At 33.0% G+C, this 25,151-nt stretch overlaps 1 protein-coding gene across 4 annotated transcripts in view; it reads left to right on the top strand.

Annotated features, from left to right (window-relative positions):
* The window catches only part of FSTL5 (follistatin like 5), a 680,376-nt gene that overhangs the window by 585,751 nt on the left and 69,474 nt on the right, over positions 1-25,151 (top strand). For all 4 annotated transcript variants that reach the window (XM_004266153.3, XM_004266154.3, XM_012531687.3 and 1 more), the window contains one exon: positions 8,579-8,697. In XM_004266153.3, coding sequence (XP_004266201.1) covers positions 8,579-8,697 — 119 coding nt within the window. The remainder of the gene's footprint in view (positions 1-8,578; positions 8,698-25,151) is intronic.

Raw genomic sequence — 25,151 nt, 5'->3', positions numbered from 1 at the left:
ATTTTGACTCAGTATTTTTATTTGATCATAAATCAGTATTCTTCTGTACACTGCTACCATTAAACATAGTTATAACTCCTCATCAGCTTGATTTATTTTTGGTATATAATCAGGAAGTTATATTACAATATATGGAAATGCTTTTAAGAGTATAAAATTAAAATTAGTCAAATAAATGAAAGCAAGCTTAAACATAATTTATGTAATAAACCATGATTTAGATTAGAAAAAGAAGAATTATAAAAACTATTGCCTTATGAAGGGACTATAATAAATTATTTTAGAAAATAGTTTATAAACTTGAAGGACATGGATTCAAATCCAGTCTGCACCATTATGTAACCTAGGGCTTTTCTATGTCACAAATTCCTCATCTCAAAAATAAGGGTAGTTGTTAATTCTCAATAGGGTTGTTTTATCAACTCCTTAAATATAGTCTGCACTCAATAAATGCCATCCACAGTCATTTACTATTGTCTTTGTTTTTCTTAATTAGTCACAAAGGCCAAGAGGAATGTGTTTGCTGTAGTTAAATTCTTAGGAGAAAATGATCGATAAGTCATCATTACACTCCTGGTAAGCAATGGCCAAAATAACTGCCTTCAGGATCCATCCTAGAAAAACTTTCTCTTCCCCAGTTATAGCTTCCTAAAATTATTGAAGCAGAATAATAACAATATCAGTAACCAGAACACATTGATTGAGCCCTTATAATGTGCTAGATACTGTCCAAGTATCTTAGAATACTTAGATCCATTAAAATTAGTAAAAGATGAGCATAACACTTTATTTTTTTTTTGTCCTTGGTATTTCTTGCTCCTCAAATCTTTTGTAAAGGCTCCTTTAAACTCCAGTTTACTTAAGAGGTTCTAGTGTAACTGTACCTTCTCATTTTATTCCTCTTGGGTATTTCACATTTGAACGTACAAATGCGATCATTACTGAAACAGATACGACATGATTAACATATGGGTTAGGCATTTCTTTATACTCTCTTCCTTCTTGAGATTAAACATATTTCTCTGGGTACCACAGATCTAGTTTTGCCGGCTAATTGCTGGGAAAATTTGAATGAGTCATTTTACCTCTCTGAGCCAGACTTTTCTAAAACAATGCTTGAAATACAGTTTGGGACTCACCTTGCAAATCTGTGATACGTATATCTCCTTAAAATATGTGAAACAACTCTTCCTTATAATTTGACCTTGATAACAGTCATTAACATTATTAGTTTATAATACTCATTGATATGTAATAATAATACAATATTCTTCAGACTACCCTTAAAAGTATAGACCTGCAGATTAATTAAAATCACACTGAGATTCATTATATGAAATCATTTTTATTTATTTAAATTTTTCTTCTGTTAGTCTTTGAAGATGTGTGTTCTCAATAATTATTCTCCATCAATCAGTGATGTGCTTACTCTTCATGACTTTGTTTGACACAGAATATGTGCTTGAGAAATCATAGCTATTTAGTACATTTTGCAGGTAATTTTAAAACTTATACAAGAAATGTTTTGGGGGAAAGTTTTTAAATATTTTATTTCATGTAGAGTTATCAGAGCATTTTGTTTTTTGAAATAAAAATATTTAAAATAATACATTTGAGATAATAATATACTTAGATTCATAGGAATCTGTAAATTACTTTTTATAATGCCACAGTTATCGGCAAGGCATTACAATTAGAAACGATTGCATGTAATAATAATGGTGGCCAGAGATAATAGACCAGCTTGAGGAATCACTGAACCCCAACTGTGTGTACAATTATTTCATAAAAAATAATTAAAATAATAAAGTTTCCAAAGCCATTTTCTACCTCTGTTTTTAAAAGATAGGATAATAACTAATATGAACAACATTTTTCTGTGGTCCATTTTTATTTCCACTCTAGCAGTGCTTTCTATTTGTATGCTTGTGTTCTTACCAAGGCCAAGAGAAATTTATCTCAGGGAGAACCCATTTAAGAACTTCAAGCATTTTTAGATGAATAGTAATGGAAAGAGAGTTTAAAATGATAATACCTCTCATAATGTCATATGACTTACATGCAAGTGTAAGATCTATAAAATTTTGTTTAACTGAAAAATTATTTTTAAATGTATACATCAGAATCTGGCTTATCCAGGACTTTGTGAGCTAAATCAACTTTACTGAATTTCGTGTATATTATATTATTAATCACATGGATATTTAAGCATGAAATAGTGTCCTCTGTTTCTGAGTTCACCTTTCAGTTCTTTTCTAGCCGTGATTCAAGTTAGCAGGAGTGTAAAAATACAATGTTTTCAAAGAGAAGTATCTCACTCATTTACTGACAAATATTTTAAAGAGCCTACTGTATGTAGAACACTTTGAAAGCAGTGGAAATATAAAGATAAGAACTAGTATCTACTCTAAAGATGTTTTCAATCTAGTAAATTAAAGGCTAAATCATTCTTATTGTCAACTAATTTTACTACCTATATGATTTCAAAATACACATTAAAAGATTCAGTAGGATTGGGTCTCTTCTACAATATTTTTTATGATGTTATCAAATATAATCTAATAAAGTATTTCCTAGTATTTATTTAGTAGACAACAGTTTGGGTATATGTTATAAGGTCTAATGAATTAAAGGAACTTAAAACATTTTATTCACTGCAGGATTAACCTGAACTTCTAAATATACTACTTTCAGGAGAGATGTCGGGTGGTTCATTACATGACACAGAATTTTCTAAATTTATTATAACATGAAATTATTTTGATGAATATCTATAGAATCAATATTTAACTGAAGCTACTGGCTTGATGTGACATCTAATGATTTGAAAGCAAAAATATGTATATTGATATTTTCCATATTTATAAAAATGGTCTCTTCTATTCTTTATAAATATTTATGAATCTATTCACACATAAATATGGTATAGAAATGGTTCAAATAAATTTCTATATTAGTTGGGCTAATTAACACCAACCAACACCAGGTACAAGTAGACATTACAGTGAAATCTTGCAAAAAAGTTTACATGTTACATCATCTGATTAGCTTTGTGAACTATAATATCACCAAAGTGGGGGAAAAGGAATAATAGGAAGCAGGTCAGCTCTTAACTCCTTTCGCCTGAGGTTTTTCACATTTTGTTGTCCAGACCATTGTATGCTGCAGGGGAGCGTTGGAAATATAGGAGCATGCGTGCCTGCTTAATGAGCTACTTGAGCCTCCTGTATAATTATTTTTAGAGAAAAAGAATTGCTGAGGTTCTCAGGACCAGATTACTGTCTCACAATAATATTGGTGAAATAGTTAAAATGTAAAAGAGTTTTCAGAGGGTAAGGCTTCTAAATTCATGAGACTTAGTGAGTCATATAATTGGGTGAGGCAGAGACCACGCCTTCTAATGGCTGGCTGCGATGCCATCGCCGAAGTGATGAAAGCTGTCAATATTTTCATTTGCAAGTTCCCTGCCTTCTCTGATGAAAACAAATGTCAACATTTTAGCGCTTCAAATTATCTCATAAGCCTGTTTTCAAATCAAAAATGAATCTGACAAGAGATAACCATTTTCAGATATATGTGTATACACACACGTATGCATATATGTATACACACATATACATGTGTACATATATAATTATACATATGATTTCACCTAATATAAACTACATAGCAAACAAATACTCTATTATGTTATAACCTTTGCTATGTTAATCATTAAATGTGAAATGAATCACGTAAATTTGCATTCAAGTTTTTCAGCATATCTTTGGAAGTTCAGGAAATTGGATTCTGACTTAAAAGGACTGGTTTTAGATAATATCACTCTGACCAATATATAATGTTTATACAGTACCCACTTTCCTGGATTAATAGTGGCTAATAAAGAGCTTAACACAATCACTCCCAGAATATCTGCTAGAGGAATGACAGAGGAAGTCCGTCTAATTTTAGTTGAACATAACATAGAAATCTCATGGAGGTGTGATGGTTTGGTATTGCTATGTGTGTGAAAAGGATTTTAACTCCAAAGACAGAGGTACAAAAATGGGAACATTCATGAAACAAAAATCCCTCCCTGCTGAGTTATTCAAGGTGAGAGATGCAATATAGACCATCTATTTTTGCCTATATTTTTCTTTAGCTAAAAAAAAAAAATATTTCTTCTATATTAAAAATATGAGTAAGTTTAGGATCACTTGAAAGGGAAAAGAATGATATAATATCAACTAATAAAGGTCTTTAACACCAAACATTGAATTATCTTAGATTGGTTACCAAATCAGTGTTTTGTAGGATTATAATTTGCCATTGATCATAATTTTAATGCTAAAGTAATGGCGGTTTAAGTTAGAGGAAGGCAGACATCAGGACAAAATATTTTTGTTATTGACTTAAATATTCATCCAATAATCACACATTAACCAAATGTTATTCTTGATATAAACGATGGAATATATATGTAATTTATAATACATAATGTAACTATATTATCATGATACACTATTGTTCTTGAGTAGAAATCCTCAAAGGATTGAGACAGGAATGTGAATTACGTACATTTTTTTCTCAGTCCATCTCATGTATTTAAAGGTGCAGTATTGGTTGAAAAACCCTCTGGGAAATACTTCTCTCTCATGAGACTGCAAGTAATTCTTGCCATGTCCTCTCTGTATAGAAAGAAAAACAAAGGAGAAGAAGAGCTCACAAAGAAAAAACAAATTATGGGTCACTTTTTTGTGCTACTATACTTTGTTAGATTAACAGTCGACCTGGAAAAGACAAAGTACCTGTGTCTGTCTTCACAGGGGATGAAAAAAGACAAAACAGCACACATTCCTAATCTTGACCGTGACTAGAGTGGTAAAGCTTTTACTGAAGTCAGGAGCTTTTGTAATAAACTGCAATAGAAAGCATCAGTGAGGAGAGAATGGCAATTGAGACCTACGTGGTTGTCAGACTTTTGGGGACTCAAAATTATTGACAACTCCAAGAGCTTTTGTTTATGTGGGTTATTTCTATCCACTTGTATTTACCATATAAGAAATTAAAACAGAGAAAATTAAAATATGTATTTATTTGGTTTAAATAATCCATTACATGTAGGCATAAATACCACATTATTTGTAAAGTTATATTAAATGAGGAGACTCACTGTTGCACATTTTGCAAATTTTTAAAATATCTGGCTGAATAAAAGATGCTGGATTCCTATATTTGCTCCTGCATTGAACTGTTGTGATATCACTTATAACATCATATGTCAAGTAGCCTGTTGAGAACTACACTCCACATTTGGAAGCATCTAATTTGTGAGAATGAGAGAGAAAAATGCAAATGACATCTTAGCATTATTATGAACATAGTTTTGACTTTGCAGACCCTCTGAAAGGATCAACTTTGAGAACGGCTCTACTAGAAAATCAGGTTGCTCTTTTAGCAGACTCACGCATTCGTAGAATTCAATCTCATAGAAAACTGAAATGTACTAGTAGTATATCTCACAGAGTAGATTTGAGGAAAACAGGAGGACAGTAATCACATTTTAGTTAGATGCCATTTCACCATTTTTTCCCCACTGATGTTTCAAAGAAGACATAATGTCAGTCATAAAAAAGAGGGACAGTTACCATTTCTTGAACTCATAGTAAGAGTTCAGGTCACTCTGCTACATGTTTTCCTTTGTCCATCTCAGTTACTTCTTACAACAGCTGCATAAATCTAATTATTTCTCGCAATTTGAGATGGAGAAAGTACAGCACAGATATTACATGGGAAATAACCTTCCCACGATACAACAGTGACTTCTATAGTCGTGATTTACCTCTGAGCTGTCTGAATTCAGAAAATTAAGTTTATCTCTCTTTGTTATATTCTCCCACACCAAAATAAAAAAAGGTTAGGGCATGGAAACTTAATAGTTATAATGAACATACACAGATATGTTATTGCTTCCTATACAGGTTAAGCTAACAAATTCCCCAAAGTGAAAATCAGCATGTGTTTTCAATTACCACATCTCAAGCATCAGGTAATTCATAGCATTCTGTGCCTAGTATATTCAAAATAAATTATAATATTATAGCAGCAAATTTAAGAGGATATATATCTGCATCATATATTCAGATTATAAATTCTGCTGCTAAAACCTAAGTAGTAATTGATGAACAAAATATGTCTAGCAAGAAAATAAATGCAAAATATCCCTCGTGTAGGTAGGGAAGAGAGGAATACACAGATGGCTCTGAAGATAAAGTTTTATTTCATAGCGGAGTGATTGATACATAGGTGTTCAGTTTATCTTATTATTTTAACATATATTTATACATGGTACATTGTTGGCATTGCTATTTCATAAACACTAGGGAGTTATATTCCCACCAAAAACAATAAAATGCAAAAGCAAACTAAACCTTGCATAACTTTATCTGTATTTTTCAATAACTTGTAACTGGGAAAGTAGCTTATACTCTGTAAAAATGCTGATGTGTATGTAACTCATACTTTAAAAAGCAAGAAAATGGACTTTCAGTTTTGAAAGTGATTTGGATGGATTAAGCGAGTTTTAGAGGAAGATACAGCTCAAGAACTTTCATCTGTGGAATCCCACTGACTGTACTGTGCACAGAATATAGTAAAATAACACAATAAAAATATCCATAGGAATAAGGGCAGGGAATACTTCAAGAAACTTTGCAAACTCTCTGGACTTAGAGTAGTCGTCAAGTTCAGACACATTCAGACTCCTGACTGTGGAGCAGAATTGTGCAGTACCTGAAGGAGAATATAGTGATGTTCATTAAAAAATATTATGAGCTTTGTATGTAACTGACACAACTGGAAATCAGATCCAAGTTTCAACTACCAGTATTGTTAATTTGCTAGTCACTGATACATAGCGCACATCAACCTTCTGACAGTGTTTACACAGAAGCTTGCTAATACAAATCGATATTTTGCCTAAGCAGTTTTTGTAAGTTTTATCCTTTTGGTATGGAATTGATCCCTCTGTATTCAAAGCTATAATTATAAATTGTAGCTGACAACTCTTAAATTTTATTTTGTGAAGACATAACTTGAATTTAGTTCTTGCTACTTCTGCTACTGTTCTGGAATATCTCATTGTAACATTGTGCACTCTGGAATTAAAATGCACAATTAACTGATAAAGATTGCATGTATTAAAACATGAGGACTGTAAAATATTTATAAAACAATAATAAGTCCAAGGGGGAAAAAAACAAAAAACCAATAATAAGATGTGTCAGAATAATCTGGATCATTTAAAATATATATGCATTATTAGAAATAATTTCACTCTGTATAAACACCAATAAAGTGATAAGAATAAGAATAAGAATAGATGGTGACTTTTAAAATTAACTAGGAACATATTTAACAAAAATAAATGTGGCTTAAGTTGAATAAACAAATTTTTTTTTTACAAATCAATAAACTTTTATTGTAATCCTCAGGCTTGACTTCATGGGCCTTGCAGGTGTCCTCAAGTGAAGTAAAAATTAAAAGTAGATGTTTTTAAAAGTTAAGCATTTTAAAGAACAATGATTTGCTCTTCAAACTATCAAGATTTCAGTATAATTGTTTATCTGTTGGTTCTCACTGAATTATGTGCGGTATAGTTATACTGAATAAATATGATTGTGCAAAGCAGTACACCTGGATGAGGTACTCAGTTGAGGATCAGGTAAGGGAGAACTACATGCTCTTAGTCTGGACATGTTGGGACAAAGCAGAAGCAGAGGAAACAAAGAGAACAGGTGTGCAATCATACATGACAAGTCCCCAGGTGCAGACCACCGTTAACTCCACGGCATTCCAGATGTCTAAGCTGTAGCATCCCGTACCCATGAGGTGTGGGTGTATAATATAAGTGAGATGAATTTCTGAGATGTCACACACCCAAACCCGCCCTGTGAAAAGTAATTAAAAGTATGATTTAAATGAGATTTTTGCAAGACCTTAAATTAATTCAAATTTTAAACTGGAGAAATAGACCCCAAACTTTGTCAATATGAAAACTGATATGTAAGACCTCTAGTAGGATTATATTTACAAACATTATTTTAGGAAAATACATATTCTCCAAAATCTGGGGAACTTGGTCTTTTTGTTTCTAAAAGTCTCTGTATAAGCTAAGTTCCTGCAAAGAATGCCATTTTATTTCCCTTAGGGAACTCTAATAGAAATAGGATAAATACGATTCTTCAAAAAGCACTTTTATGTCTTAATCAGCACCTAAATTAAGTAGGGATGGTAGCAGACATAATCTATGTATCAAAGAGTTTATCTCCATTTATAATTATTTTTAAATATGTGAAACATTTGTTGAATTATGTTAAAGAAATCACTGACTTGCGGATCAGAGAGATGAAGTAGAATGTGTGCATAATATTGCAGAGCTGCTTGGGCGTATGGTAAAGGTCTCACACGGTCTGCTTTAGTAGCATTATAGGACTTCACAAACTGATCTCTCACCAGCAATGTGAGGGGCACTGAGTTTTGGTTGTAAATGTTTCTGGTAATTTTATTTTGAACTTTTGAATGTGTTTTTACTCCTAAGGTCTGGGAATTGGGAACATGTTCTATGTGTTTTATGAAGATGGAATCAAAGTGATACAACCCATAGAATGTGAATTTCAGAGGCACATTAAGCCTAGTGAAAAGCTCCTTGGATTTCAGGCAAGTATTTTTAAAATTCCTTTACAGTTTTATATAGTAATTTTGTTAAGTAGAATTGTATTTTGGAAATACAATGAAATCTACACGTATATGAGACATGTGGGTAGGACAGTGTTAAAACTATGATATTGTCTGTTATTCTATGCAGGTTTTATACTTAAAGAGGAAGATAATATATTGTGTATTCGTAATGACCTTTTTGTAATTAAAATAAAGGCACTAGAGGTGAAATATCAAAACTGAACACAGCATAAAAACTTCACCTGTTCCTTAATTTAGAATGTCTCCCATTTTGGCAGGCAATGGTTACTTTAACGTAATGAAAGAAAATAGCCTATAAATAATCTGATGGGAAGCTGAGGTATATTAGATGCTTTATAAATGTTGGTGCCCATTTATTCTTCATCTTATTTTTTTCATGTACCTTTATTTATTTACATGTACTTACCTTTAACAGAAATATTTATTTTGTGTAAAATTTTGGTCAGCTTTCAGAAAATAGAAGAATATATGACAAAATGCATATTGCCCATACATACTAGGGACTGTACTTCTGTGCAGGATAATAAGAAATAATAATTAATTTTATATTGCTATGGCTATGTATATCTCCACATAAATATGTGTACACCAAAATATGTAATACTAAAGATACCCATGTTACCTTTGTGTTCCCACACAAGTACAGGCATGCACCAGACACCCAAAATAAGGTAAGATATTGGTGGACCTCAGAATGCAACCCTGCCTTGATACTCATTTTAAGGTTCGCATGGCGACAAGAAATGAGCAAAATAGATATTAATGCCCTGGTTAGATCCTTTACTTTCAACTCCTATTTTGAGCCTACCAGTAGCCAGTGTTGCCACATATTGAATTATGGAGACAACAATTTACAAATTAAAGCCATGTCCTAGAATGAGAAGAAGGAAAAACATATGAGAATGAGATAAGATAGGCCAGCATCTCTCAGACACTCTGTAGGACAAAGCAATCTAATGACCTCCTATTTTAAATAAAGGAAATGATTTAACTCAATATGTTTATGAGTGTTTAAAACAAAAGAAACTATTTTTAATTTAAAAATATTTCACTTAAAGGCTAAATTACTGAATAGAATCATTACCATTTTTGTTAAACTATAAGTTTAACAAGTATGAAAACACTTTAAATTGTACGTGCAGTTTTGTTTTGTTTTATAATCAGAGATCAATACTGACTAAATCCATTTTGAATAAGGTGTGTGTGTATGTAAAGAAACACATATAAAAATATAAATATTTGCTTCTGATAAAGCAAGTCATTCAATTTTATGGCATGTGTATATTTTTATAAAAACATTATGGATGAGAAATTTGGGCTAACACACAGATACTGCAAATGTGGCATCAAAATAGTTATTTAAATCAAAGCAAAATCATTTAACAAAAGAGTGTTTCTGATTCCTACGGGATTGGCAGTGTTGTAGCTAACTATTTGGAATCTAAAGCTGAAAAAGCAAGGAAAAATTGATGTGATAGTTTTGTGACATGTCTGGAATATAGGGATGTGAAGTTTACTTACCTGAATGTCTCTTTTTAAAACCTTTGATTACTTAGACTGCCTCCTAAAACAAGTAGATCTCTCTCTCTCTCTCTCTCCCTCTCTCTCTCTCTCTCTCTCTCTCTCTCTCTCTCTCTCTATGTGTATATATATATATATATATATACATACACACATATATACACATGCATATATATATAGTGAGAAATTATATACATACATATATAAATTATGTATACTTTTCTATAAAAAATTAAAATTGAAGAGGAGATAGAAACCAAACATCGGTGATGACAGCCTTAACTCATTTCCTTCAACCTGAGAACCCTTATCCACAGCAATGACAAGGCAGGGATTATTAGTTATTAAGAACTAATTGACTGCATCAGATTTTTCAAATCACCGCCCGTGGAAATCTTACAGTCGTCTTACACATGGGATTATGCTAGAAATTCATACTGCAAAATAGAAAGAAATATAAGGATAGAAAGTTAGCATTCTTATATAAAACAAAAATTTACAAGACTTTCTATATGCTAATGGAAAACTAAGCAAAAAGTATAAGAAAAGTTAGATTTGTATTTTTAAGACGAGAGAAACTATCAAATTGTGTGTGTTTAAATTTATGACATTTCTACTGGTTGGATGTTGAAATTAAAATACAAATACATTTTAGCTGACCAATATATTTGTTAAAGCACTAAGAATAATACAGAGAATGGATAATTGGCTAAAACTACATCCTGAATACAGGCATTTGTTTATACCAAAAAAGAGAGACATATTTCTCATGCAGTTATTATAGCCCATATATATGAAATAAAGGCTAGAGTAGATAAACTTTTATTTTGTATTGCTTTGTTATTTTGTTATTCCTTAATGTGAGATAAGCTTAAATAATTGGAATATGTATACCCAGACACTTTCATGATACACAAGTATACAGCAGTAGAAAAAGAAAAATTGACGGCAGTATGCTTTGAGAATAAATGTTGAATTAAATGTGTTTCTTATATGAAGCTATTTTATTTCTGTTTAAACACAAGAAGATGTGCATTTCAGAGTGTGTAAGCTATTTGGTGCCACATTCTACTAGATTTCATTTCTAATTATAAAATAATTTCATGAGAAAATTGTTGAGTATTATGTCAAGAGAACATTTTTCTCCAGAGAAACAGAACCAATAGGATTAGTATCTATATCCATGTCCAGATCTGGATCTGGGTCTATATCTCTCCATCACTGTCTGCCTCCATCTCCTTATTTTAAGGAATTGGCTCCGGAACTGGTGGGTGGAGTGGCACGCACGTGTGTGAAATCTGTAGGGCAGGCCAGGCAGTAGGAAATTCAGATACGAGTTGATGTTCAGTCTGGAATCCAAAATCCACAGATTAGGCCAGCAGAGTGCTGATACAAGTCAACACTGGGGTCTTGAGTCTGACATCTATAGGCAGACTGGAAACTCAAACAGATTTCCGTGTGGAAGCCTTAAGGTGGGATTCCTTCTTCCGTGGGAAACCTCACTTTTGAATCTGAAGGCCTGCAACTGATTGCATGAGTCCCACTCACATTACGGGGGGTGATCTGTCTTACTTAAAGCTAACCAATTTAATTTACTTTTTAATTAATTTTTATTGACGTATAGTTTCTTTACAAGGCTGTGTTAGTTTCTGCTGTACAGCAAAGTGAATCTGTTGTACGTATACATATATCTCCTCGAGATTTCCTTACCATTTAGATCACCACAGTGCATTAAGTAGAGTTCCCTGTGCTATACAGTAGGTTCTCATTGGTTATCTATTTTATACATAATAGTGTATCTATATCAGTCATAATTTCCCAGTTCATCCCACTACCCCCCTTCCCCGCTAAGTATCCATACGTTTGTTCTCTACATCTGTGTCTCTATAAAGCCAACTAATTTTAAATGTTAATCACCTCCACAATACTTTCACAATGACATCCAGACTAGTTCTTTTTTTATTATTTTATTCAAGTATAGTTGACTTACAATGTTGTATTAATTTCTGATGTACAGCAAAGTGATTCAGTTATACATATATATATATATTTTCTTTTTCATATTCTTTTCCATTATGGTTTATCACAGGACTCTGAATATAGTTCCCTGTGCTTTACAGTAGGACCTTCTTGTTTATCCATTCTCTTATCAGACTAGTTCTTGACCAACAACTGAGCGACATAGCCTAGTCATAGCCAAGCTGACATAGGAAACAACCCACCACATCTTACTATACCTCTATTAGTCAAGACTTTGATTAGCATTTTTATTCCCAATGTACTTACACATGGCAGGTAGTCGAGTAACATTTGTGAAATGAATTTAAGGAAAACTCCATTGCTTAGAGCCTTAGGCTAGTCATTCTTTTATGCATTGCCTGAGTTTAAAGATGTATACATCTAATTCCCTCCTCACCTCTCCTTACTTTACAATTCCCACAAAACAGTATTCTTCTTGTGAAAAATGTTTCATAGAATAATTGATCACTGAATTGTTTCAGGGTAAACATAGCCTCATGGGTCTATTAATTCAAGATCACACGATCAAAATATACTGTTCAAATGCCCACTCTAAGATAGTTTGGAGTTCTATTATAGAAAAAAGAAAGCTAGTTCTTCTGGATTTTAGAAGATAAATCACTTGATAGTGAGTAGTGGAAATGAGTCTTTTCGAATCATTTTTTCCCCACAAAAAAGGATTAAACATAAAAATAATATGTTTCAAAGTCACTGTTGATATTAAGAGAATTGCAATTCCCAATACAACCCATTGGCTAGTAAAGTTTAGATAAAAACTGAAATATTTAGAATACAGAATGTTTGATCAAATCTCTCAGAAGTTGCTGTTTGCTTGCTCTAAATAAAAATTCAATTTTGGTGCAATGTCAGATTACATCAGGTTTCAGCTTTTGGTAGTGAGTTGGTTGAAGATTCATAGAACATGCTTTTATTTATACTTTCAACTATCTTTTTTTCCTTTTTTTGTGATGCAGCCTAACTAGACAGGATTCTTGCTATATTTATCCTAGTTGTATACATGATTTCATCTTGTCAACTACAGTAAGTGTGTACTTCAAGCAAATAGGATTCTGTCCCAGACTTATAACTTCAGAACTCAAACTGAAGTGGGTTTGGAAAAATGTTTCAATTATTAGGCTTTTGCAAGATTACCAACTGTTTCACTCTTCTGGTTTTCAAGTATTTTGTCAACCTTATCCACAACTCTTAATCTTCAATGCTTTTTTACTTCACTTCCTTCTGTGTTCGCTTATTAAGATCCAGCTGCTGTTCTCCATACATACCATCGTATTATTTATTCTTTCATGGGGACTAGAAGAGCTTGAAAGAAAAATCACACAAATCTTATCATGCGTGGGTCTTAAGTATATAGGTGTGTGTGTGTGTATCTTGGTTGGGGGGCAATGTTGCGTGGCTTGTGGGATTTTAGTGCCCCAGCCAAGGATCAAGCTTGGGCCCGTGGCAGTGAGAGCACAGAGTCTTAACCACGGGAGCACCAGGGAAGTCCCACATGCACGGGTCTTATATTTTAGGATGCAAAGATTCTGTTACTGGCTTTAATGCAACTTAAATGATACTAATTCCAGAGGATCATAGTTTCTGCAGAAAGTCTGATGTGAATCACCTCTAAAATGTCTATTTTCTAGGCTTGGAATTTCCACATAAGAAAATTACCTAGACTTTATAAATGAATATGATTGGTGCTCTGTTAGAATGGAGGTTTTACATAGGAACAGGTTGTGTCCATAGTGTTCAGAATACTCAGGTATCAAGAAATTGAAACTGAGATTAGAAATGGGGAAACAGCTCTCTCTGCTGTGTCCACACTTCTCTCTCTGCTGGCGTTCCCCTCTTCTCAAGCAGTGCAGCCTTCAGGGCATTTATCCATTTCCTTGGTAATACTTCCAAACCCCCTTTTCAGCATCTCCTTCTGTGTCTAATCCAGTTACTACTTCTCCAAACTCTGTCCAGAAAAATAATTGTTAAAACACCAGCCGCTTTATATGATGCAGGCAATTCGTGTCTCCATGAAGCCATCAAGCAACCTTTTGAATTCAGTACCACTGTATATTTCAGAAAGGTAATCGAAATTTTTCCCCACTTATTCTTTTCTCAGTGGGTCTCTATTCAAACATGGCTTAACTTACAAAGAGTTCTAGAATGATAAAAATTTAAGCTTTCATTACAATGATATCCTGCAAAGAGCTTCCTTTGCACTTACAATGATATCCTGCAAAGAGCTGCCTAAAGAGAGTAATGCAAACTACCTCTAACTATTCCTTAGAAGATTATGCTGTTGATTTTAAAAGAAATAAATTTATGAAATTGGTCTTTGAAGCCCTGGATTTAAAGGGGCCTTGTAATCTTTCATTAAAAATCACACTCTTCTGAAATTCTCACATTGCGCTTCTGTTACGCTTGAAGTAGGCAAGGCTGACATTAGGGGGAGAGCCGCGGGGAGCGTGTAAATCATGCAACAGCATCTTAATGGAGTTGTATAGCATATTAATTGGATCAAGTAATCTTATCTAAGAAAGCATATTAGGTTTTTAAGAGATTATTAATAAGAGCCAGCCAAGTTATTTGGTAAATGTGACCAGAATTATGTATGTGTCTCAAACTGTCTCTTGCCATCACATTTTTTATGTGAAATATAAGGATTCACTACACACACCTAGGAGCACATTTTCTGTACTTGAGAAAGAAATGTACTTACAGTAATTTGGAATTTCAATAGAAACTTCTTAAGGGTAAAATTGAAGAGTTTAACATAAAAATTATTCATACAAATATCTTTAAACATAACACCATTTTACTTGCGACTTACAAAAATCACATAAATCTAGTTTCTGTGGCTCTTAAACTACAGTTTCTGGTCTAAGATTGAGTTTTATTCACAAAAAAAGTACCTGTTGACTTATTCAAGGTAATAGATTGGCATATGGTAAAAATAAAATAATACAGAAGTAGTAGTTTCTTACTCTGTACCTTACTATCCCCAGTCTGACTTCATGCAACCAATTACATTTAATCACTTTAAGTAATACGCTCAGGAATGGTATTTCTTGAATTATCAATATTAGGTATTTTCTAGTGATGTTCCTCTCTGAAGGATGATAATTTCCAAATTTTCTTCTCTCTAAATATGTTGAAAAGTTACTGTAACAAGATTAATTGTAATTATCATATTGAGGATTAGACTGATGATTTTAGTGATTTATTTAAACCTTAGTCCTTATTTTTCTTTTCCTTTTCTTTCTTAAAATTTCTATTTAACTGATCTCTTGCTTGATTTCTCATTGCTTACATTTTATATTTCAACAATAGTTGTCAAAATTGTAATTTCATACTGAAGGCTTGTCATTTCTTTAATATCTTTTTCGTATTTAGATAGGTCATTAATCTCAGTTTGAATAATGTGAGAGGCTGTGCAGGAAGGAAAACAATACAGTAAATTAATGGCTTTATTTTATTTTATTAAGTGTTTGAATCACTAAATTTTTTTTGAAAATATTGCTAAATGTTTACAATGACAGTTTTGCATTTCTCCATATACTTTATCATATAATGATGTCATATGTTTTCTAAATTTCTTAAATCTATATTTAAAATACAACTATATAATAAAAATCCCAAGGAAAACAAAACTTAAACCTCAAAATTATTGTTCATCCCATTACTATTTAAGCTGCTAATTTTTGCCCATTAAAACTCCTTTTTTTCTCATATTTAAAAATCCACATACTAGTATCATTTTCATTTAAAAAGTCACTCTTTAATATATAACTTTCAGCATAGTTATTTGTGAATATAATTTTGCAAAATACCATCTTACGTCTGATAGTTTACTTTTGAAATTATTTAGAAAGCTGAAAGATGCAAACGAAAAATAGCATATCAGATTATATAATCTGCATACATAAAGGATTTACATTGAACTAAGTCACAGAGGCAGTTTTGGTGAATTCTTATTCAATATTGTCTTCACTTTATTTCTCAAGAATATTTCTGAGCTGGATAGTGTGGCAGAACCCCTATCAGATTTGTCAGTGAAAAGAGACAAAAGAAAATGTAATTCTGCAGGCAATATAATAAATAAAGATATAGTTTTAAAGAAAAAGGACAAAGAAAATATAAATTTGGTCTGTCTTCTTACCTATAAAGAAGATAGGCACAGGAGTAAATTATTTTTATGTAACATTTATTTCTAAAGGTTTACAAGATATGATTTCAAAATGGGTGTATTTTATGGTTTTTATATTAATTGATACAAACACAGCAGAATACCTATGTGTATAAATTATTTGGCCAGAATCTGCTCACTTCATACCTTTAAGAAAGAGAATATAAGGTCATTTTCAATAATAATAATTAACTAGTTAATGTCGTAAAGCAAGCTAAAATAATTTTTAAAGAATGTTGACCTGAAAAAGTGTAATGATTCTCAGTGTCGGCGTTCCTATGTGGAACAAATTAATGTGTGAATTACAATACAGTTTAAAAGTACACATGCGTATAATTATCCTCTCTGGAGCCTTATAATTTTTGAAGATAAATCTACCACATTTCAGAATGTTTTTCAGTCCATAATAATCTTGAAAAAACGACTAAGCCTGCCTTCCACATAAGGCGCCCTCTGCCAGACAATATGGGGAGATGCAGAACTCCATCAAAATGACACTGCCATCTGCATTGTGAGATTATGTTGCATAGAAAAAAGTTCAATTCCTAAGTGATGTTACACTCTATTGAACAAATACAGAGAATGCAACAATCATAAAATTCCCTCAATTCATGCTTGTACGTCAACATTTTTAAAACAGTTACAAGACAGAATAAGCCATTCAGAGCAAGAGATTACATAATGTATTCTTAGAAAGGCAATTAATAAAACCTCTCTTGGTCCTCAACTAATGTCCCCAAAAAGAGAAATCTGTAAAATGTGCATTATCAAAACTCATGCATTTAAAGAAAGAAAGGGGAACTTACAGTTTCTGATATTCCATGTCATTCAGATTGTTTGACTCTTTCCCTTAAAAGTTTATCTTTGTTTCCTTTGTGTCCTACAGATATATACCAATAAGAAATCATTTAATTTACTTTATTTTAATATAAGAATTTCAAAGAATTAAGGAATAGAATCTACATGAAAGTCCTTTAAAGGTTTAATGACAGTTTGTTAATGTGGCTTATGGTCCCCCCAAACTAAACTTCAAGTTTTTACTTCAATCCTATCTTGTAGAAGTAATTTCTTTGCCTGCCTGATAATCTGTCTCATAGGTATTATTTATTTCAAAATCTGTATTTTCTTTGGTAATATGATCAGAACATAGAGAAGTGAAATCTATCAAAACAAAATTGCTTGCTTTTAAAATACATTTTATTTATTTATTTGTTTGCAGTATTCACTTTATTTTATTATTATTTTTTTAACATCTTTATTGGAGTAGAATTGCTTTACAATGGTGTGTTAGTTTCTGCTGTATAAGAAAGTGAATCAGCTCTACATATACATATATCCCCATATCTCTTCCCTCTTGCGTCTCCCTCCCACCCTCCCTATCCCACCCCTCTAGGTGGCCACAAAACACCAAGCTGATCTCCCTGTGCTATGTGGCTGCTTCCCACTAGCTATCTATTGTACATTTGGTAGTGTATATAAGTCCATGCCCCTCTCTCACTTCGTCCCAGCTTCCCCTTCCCCTTCCCCATGTCCTCAAGTCCATTCTCTACGTCTGCGTCTTTATTCCCATCCTGCCCATAGGTTCTTCATGACCATTTTCTTTTTTAGATTCCATATATATGTGTTAGCATACAGTATTTGTTTTTCTCTTTCTGACTTACTTCACTCTGTATGACAGACTCTAGGTCCATCCACCTCACTACAAATTACTCAATTTCGTTTCTTTTTATGTCTGAATAATATTCCATTGTATATATGTGCCACATCTTTATCCGTTCATCTGTTGATGGACACTTAGGTTGTGTCCATGTCCTGGCTATTGTAAACAGAGCTGCAATGAATATTGTGGTACATGACTCATTTTAAATGAATCTATTTGGAGTAGTTTACCTTGATGCTCCAATTGAAGAAGTGTCAAGGTAAATTAATCCAAACAGTCTTCTTAAAGTAGTCCTCTTAATTTTGACTATTAATCAGTAGCTGGAAAGGACCATTTAAGCAAATATTCTCTATTGTTACTTAAGGAAACTAGAGTACAGAACATATTTGAAAGAAGTAACCTCTATCTTTCCATGATATCCATCAGTTTTCATAGTGATGTCATAATTTTGATGAGCTTTTCAACATTTTAAGGAGAGGTTTACATACTGAAGTCCATTCTTTTTTTTTTTTTTTTTTCTTGTGTGGTCATTTAACTTCATGTGTTATCTGGTAAGAAAAGAATTTTTTAATAATAAATTTTCACCCTATCTAACCAACTTACCAATTGTGCTTTGTTAAATAAAGTTAGAAAGGAGCACCATTGCTCCTGTACAAATCAGATCTTCAACACGTTGGGAAATGAAATTAAACACAACTAATTCTTTAATTCCAACTATCTAAACTGCCATTTAATTGAATTGATCCTTCCTGAACCTTGCGGGTCCATATAATTTACGTTTCCTGATATTCCCCATATTTGTCTAATTTCTTTAGTGCTTAATGTTAGCTTTCAATTCAAAGGACATTTTGCCAGACTCTATTTACTTGTTCTTGGACCTAATGTGAAACCTATGGTCTTGATATTTAACTTGTCTCACCATTATTCAAGTTTATGCCTTTTCCAAAAGTCATTAAGTCCCTGCCCCTGGATTCTCAGTGCCCACTGACACCTGGACCAACCCCCAGCCAGGATTCTGGCTCATTTACAAGAACCAGGAGAATCGACACACAAATCATTCAGTCCTGCACTGACGAAAGATCTAGAGTTCTTTCTTCTCTCATGTTTTGCAGACATTTGAAATTTAACACTCTGCAAATTTATTTACTTTTAAATTGGTTATTCACCTCACACCTCTCAAGATGGCCATCATTAAAATGTCTACAAATAACAAATGCTGGTGGGAATATGGAGAAAAGGGAACCTTCCTACACTGTTGGTGGGAATGTAAATTGCTACAGCCACTGTGGAAATCGGTATAGAAGCTCCTCAAAAAATTAAAAATGGAACTACCGTATGATCCAGCAATTCCACTTCTGGATATTTATCCAAAGACATGAAAACACTAATTTGAAGAGATACATGAACCTCTATGCTCATTGTAGCATTATTTACAATAGTTAAGATATGGAAGCAGCCCAATTGCCCATCAACAGATGAATGGATAAAGAAGATGTGGTATATTTATATATTTTTTATGATGGAATATTAGTCATAAAAAAGAATGAAATCATGCCATTTGCAACAACATGGGTGGACTTAATATAATATTTCTATAAACTGGTAATATATTTTCTGTTTAAGCAGAGTAGAAGTAATTCAGATAGCTTTGCTTTCTGTTTTTGTTTTTTTCTTTTATTGAAACCATGGACAAGTTCTAATTTAATCCTCTCAATTTCTAGATAAGGAAATGAGAAAAGACAAATAATTAGCTCAATATCATAGAACTGCCAAGTGATAAAGGGAAAAATAAGTTCTCCTGACCACATATGTAACCATCATTCTGTATTTCAAGTAACTCTTTGAAATTCTTAAATATACACGGTGAACTTCCCTCTAAAACATTCTGGGAAATTGAAAAAAAAATATTTGATGAAAAATGTGTAGACTATTATAGTTTTCATGAAATATATCCCATAGTGAATTTTCTATAGGAAAATAACAGGTAACATTTATTGATCATTTGACCTTTTCAAACATGATTTCATTTAACAAACATAATAATCCTATGTGATTGGTGATATTGTACCAGTGACATAAACAAAGCTTAAAAGGAGTATTTACATGGCTAATATGAGTGTAAAACTGGATTACATCTAATTCTGGTTGACCTCAAAGCCTGTGTTTTTAATCTTTCTAATAATTTGCGGCTAAAGAGAAATCAGTCCTCAGTATATGATTGTATAGGGTTATCTGCTCCATTTTTGTTATAACACTGGAGGACATAAATGCATTCTCCTTATGTTAAAAGAAAGGAAGAAAATTTCTTTACTGTGGTCTTTGTACCATTGATATCCTAGAATCAAAAATCATACTATCTGACAGTTTTCTTATATAGGCCAAATTAAGGCAAATCAGCCCCTAAATTGCCATGACTACCTATGCTTTGACTAATACGAACTAGATTGTTTATGACATTTTCATAAATGAAATGGGAACTAGAATTAGATAAATTGAATATATCTAACTGTAGAAATAAGCAGTTGTCTCACTTGGGTTATAAGCAGTGATCTCGACTAAAAATTGACGAAAGTGATTTAACCTCATTGCCTTTAAAAAAAATGGTCCAATAAGGGAGATAACCATGGATATTAAATTGTTTAACATGCTATTGTAAGATCTAGGGTTTTTTTATATTGCAAAGCAAGATTAAAAGAATGCATTATATCTAGTGTATTCACAAATAGCTCAACCTTATATATATATATATATATACATGATTATAAAAAAAAATCCTGGAAATCGTAATCTAAACATTCCAGTTCAGTACAAAGAACCCTTGTTTCATTTCTTTGATTCATGATAAACTGAACATTGCATTTATTAAAGTGAACACTGTCAGGTGTTTCATTCACTTTTCTATTTATCTCAGTAGACTCAGATTGCAACAGTTTTGGATATATATGTATTTTAAAGCTATTTAAAAGAGAAAGAGAGAGCTAGAAAAGAAAAGAAAGCTCAAAATCAGAGCTTCTTAAAACATTTGTGGAAAAGAACCCTCCAGGCACGCCTGACACACCCAAGCTTGTCTAAACCCTATTAAAGGAGATGGGTCCGCTGATCATGCTTATGGATATTATGTCAATGGAAAATTGTTTGAAAAGATTCTAAATGGTTATTTTCCATTTCTGTACTATTCTCAGCTTGGTAAGGAACGATATGCCAACAGGCAGCTATCCACAGACTATATTTTGAAGATGTTCTAGAATTCGGTTTCTCAATGATTCTGGATGACATGGAATAGCGTTTAACAACATGTTTGAGAAATACACACTTTTTGATCCCCTCTCCTTTTTTTTTCTATGATAAGCGACATTTAAATTTGTATTTACTGAGGAAATATTGTACCTTCCCCAGTATGTCTGTAAAATGTAGAAATACAGGAATAGCAAAGGCTAACATTTGAGGCAGGGATGATAGTACCTGATTAAAGGCCAAATTATGTGGCACCAAATATAAATGCTACAAAAATTCAGACAAGAAGAAAATTAGTAAGACCCACAGTAATTAGGATGAGCCATATAGGTGTTGGAAATATGGCTACCAAATGTAGATTGAAAAGAATTTGATTAATAAAATGTGTGATGCGTTCTTTAGTTGCTGTGGAAAATCATTGATTTTTTAATAAGATTTTGATGAGAACACTCTAGCTGGAGAACAGGCCATTTGTTGGAGAACAACAAAGAATACAGTTACACATTTTGAGTAAGGTTTATTTATTATTTTTTCCTTTTTGCAAAAGTTCTCTTTCCTCCCAATTCTCAATTACTTCCAAGAAAGCGGACTCTCCTGCCAGTCTTAGGTACCTGATAGGTAGAGAAGCAGTAAAGTTAAACAATGAGAACTACTGAAACCAATTTATTTTCAATAGTTAATGACCTGATCCCAATCAGTGAGAGAACCAGGTCGACAATACGTCTAGGAGTTTTCAAATTTAATGATATGTTTACATATTTATCAAACATCAAACCCTCTCTCTCTCCACCTTTAACGCAACATTCATTCGCAATAGTTCACTCTGTATCTAGGAGCATCTGTATACTATCCTTGGGTGAACCCATAATGTGGTACCCAAATTGGGTGTGTACATCTTAGGTCACCTGATTTGTTGTATACTTATTTCTGCACTTAGTGCTGCAGTGAACCTAGGGGTGTGTATATCTTTTCAAATTAACATAATTTTTGTTTCCTTCAGAAAAATACCCAGAAGTGGAATTCCTAGATTGTATGGTAGTTCTATTTTTAATTTTCTGAGGAAGCTTCATAAGGTTTTCCATAGTGGCTGCATCAACTTACAATTCCACCAGCGGCGCATGAGGGTTCTCTTTTTTTCCACATACTAGCCAATAGTTGTTTTTGCTGTCTTTTTGAAGATAGCCATTCTGGCAGGTGTAATTTGATGGCTCATTGTAGTTTTAATTTGCACTTCCCTGATGATTAGTGATGTTGAGCATCTTTGCATGTGTCTGTTGGCCATCTGGGTGTTTTCAAAATGCCTATTCAGGTCCTTTGCCCACTTTTTAATTGAGTTGTTTGCTTTTTTGATATTGAGATAGACAATATTTAAATGAATGGGTGTAGGTGTGTTCCAATAAACCTTTATTTATGGAAATCTGAATACGAGATAATGTTTACACATCACAACATAGTACTCTTCTTTTGATTTTTTTTCAACTGTTAAAAAATACCAAAAAGTGTTCTTAGTTCCTAGGCCATTTACCAAAATAGGCAGTGTGCTGAATTTGGCCTGGGGTCATGGTTTGCTGCTTCTCGCCTTACAAGAATGAAAAAACATTCCAGGAAGAATCAAGAGTCTGAAACAGCTAAATATGGCAGAAATTATAAGCAACTTGAGAGCAGGCATTCACACAAATTCATGTTTTTATTTCCAAACAGAGCTTTGCATGATATCTTTCACATAGTAAGTGTTCAATAAATGTTCCCCAGCAATAACCGAAGAGCAATGATCACAGATTCTAAAGCTCTTTATGACTCTTCAAGAACTCTCTTTTGGAAGAGACAGGATCTGGAAAGCAAGTTTGAAGTATGAGCAATTTAGAGTGAAAGGTCAAGACATGGAATTAAGGTTCTTGAAACTTGTTCAAAGTCTAAAGAAAATTAGATGGATTATTGAAAGGGAAAGCAGGTGAATCCAAATAATGGTTACTTAAATTACAGGGGCATGTGCATGTTCCAACACACCTGGAGACATAGCTAAAGTTATAATTAAAATGTAGGCAGATTCTGTCTTCAGGCAAAAGATAGTGGACAAACCGTGATCAGAGAGAAGGATGCAAGGAAGGAATAAGGACAGAAACTTGTTGAGTTGGATGCAAGGTAAACAGATGTGCTTGTGACAAATTCATTCATCCTCACCATGAAAGACACAGAGGTAGACTATGAAGAAAGGGAGGAAAGAAAGATGGGAAATTGGAGATTTAAGGGAAAAGTGTTTTTAATAGGTCATCAATACAATATATGAAAATGACCAAGTCCTATAGAAGATGAGTATATATATCCATCTACTCGAACTATAACTTGTGTTTAGCAAATCAGGAAGCATCAACACTATTTTAATTGCTAAATCAAAATTTCCATCATCACTAGTGATACATCTTATATCCCTTTAAAATTTTGGAAGAAGATAATACATAAATAGGAACTGCATAATGAAATATGGAAGTAACCCAAAGGGAAATAGATAAATTCTAATTATGAGCTAGAATTGTCTTTTTATTATTGACTCGTCTTCATTAGCTCTAAAATCCTATTAATCCTTTAACTCTCAAAGGCAGTATACATTTCTATAAAAATGATTGATACTCTTTGATATAATTTCTGACAATTTTCCTCATCAGTACGCATTATCTTAATCTTCTTTTGCATCTCTTATATATTTTAGTTTCCTTTTATCACTGAATGCCTAATGCATGTGAAAAATATTCCCCTACTCTTCCTATCCACAGAAATAAATACTAATCTATGTAATCTGAAAACAGAGGAGTGCTATGGTAAAACGGGACCTAATAGACTATAATCAGCAATAATGGCCTGAAGCAAAGCAAAGAAAATTCAGGGTGACTGTCAGGAAACTTTTAATGGCTTTGTAAAAATGATTGTGAGTCTGGTCAGGGCCATCTTATAGGGACAGCGTACAAATAGGAAATAATTCCCAGCAGAGCAGTTTATTTTACTGTTGACTAGTTTTGTAGCAAACAAAGGGGTGGAAATTTCTCCCGGTTCAGCTGTTTTTTGACTGACAGTTTAGTGTCAGGTTACTCACGCTTTCTGTTGTTTTGACAGGTTTTGTTGGGAGCTTTTACACAACGGCAAAGAATTTGTAAACAATTTTCCTATATTCAGATCCTTTCGTCAACCTTAGGTCCCACTTTTTCCCACCTTTTCATGCCTCTCAAGTACTTAGGTAGAGTTTGAGTCTCCTGAAATAGGTTCTTGTCAAAGATGTTCAAGATATTGGGTTGGCCGAAAAGTGCCTTTGGTTTTTAAGTAAAAATAAAAGACAACATTTTTCATTTTCACCAAGAACTTTATTGAACAACGTATTCACCCTTTTGTTCCACTATCTTCTGCCATTTTTCAGGCAACTTCATAATTCCATCTTCCCAGAACTTTTTATCTTTTTGAGCAGAGAACTGTTGTAGGTGCCTTTTACAGTCTTCCAGGGAACTGAAATCTTTTCCATTAAGAGAATTTTGTAAAAATGAAATAAATGGAAATCCAAAGGTGCAATGCCTGGTGAATACGGCAGATGAAACAGAACTTCCCAGCCAACCTGTAACAGTTTTTGCCTGGTCATCAAAGAAACATCAGGTCTTGTGTTATCCTGATGGAAGATTATGCATTTTCTGCTGACTAATTCTGGATGCTTTTCATCGAGTGCTGCTTTCAATTGGTCTAACTGGGAGCAGTACTTGTTGCAATTAATTGTTTCGTTTTTCGGAAGGAGCTCATAATAGAGGACTTCCTTCA

The sequence above is a fragment of the Orcinus orca genome, chromosome 4 (genome assembly GCF_937001465.1).
Source record: "Orcinus orca chromosome 4, mOrcOrc1.1, whole genome shotgun sequence".
Classification (NCBI taxonomy): domain Eukaryota; kingdom Metazoa; phylum Chordata; class Mammalia; order Artiodactyla; family Delphinidae; genus Orcinus; species Orcinus orca.
Note: the sequence above shows the minus strand (reverse complement) of the source record. Positions and strands in the feature narration are given on the sequence as shown.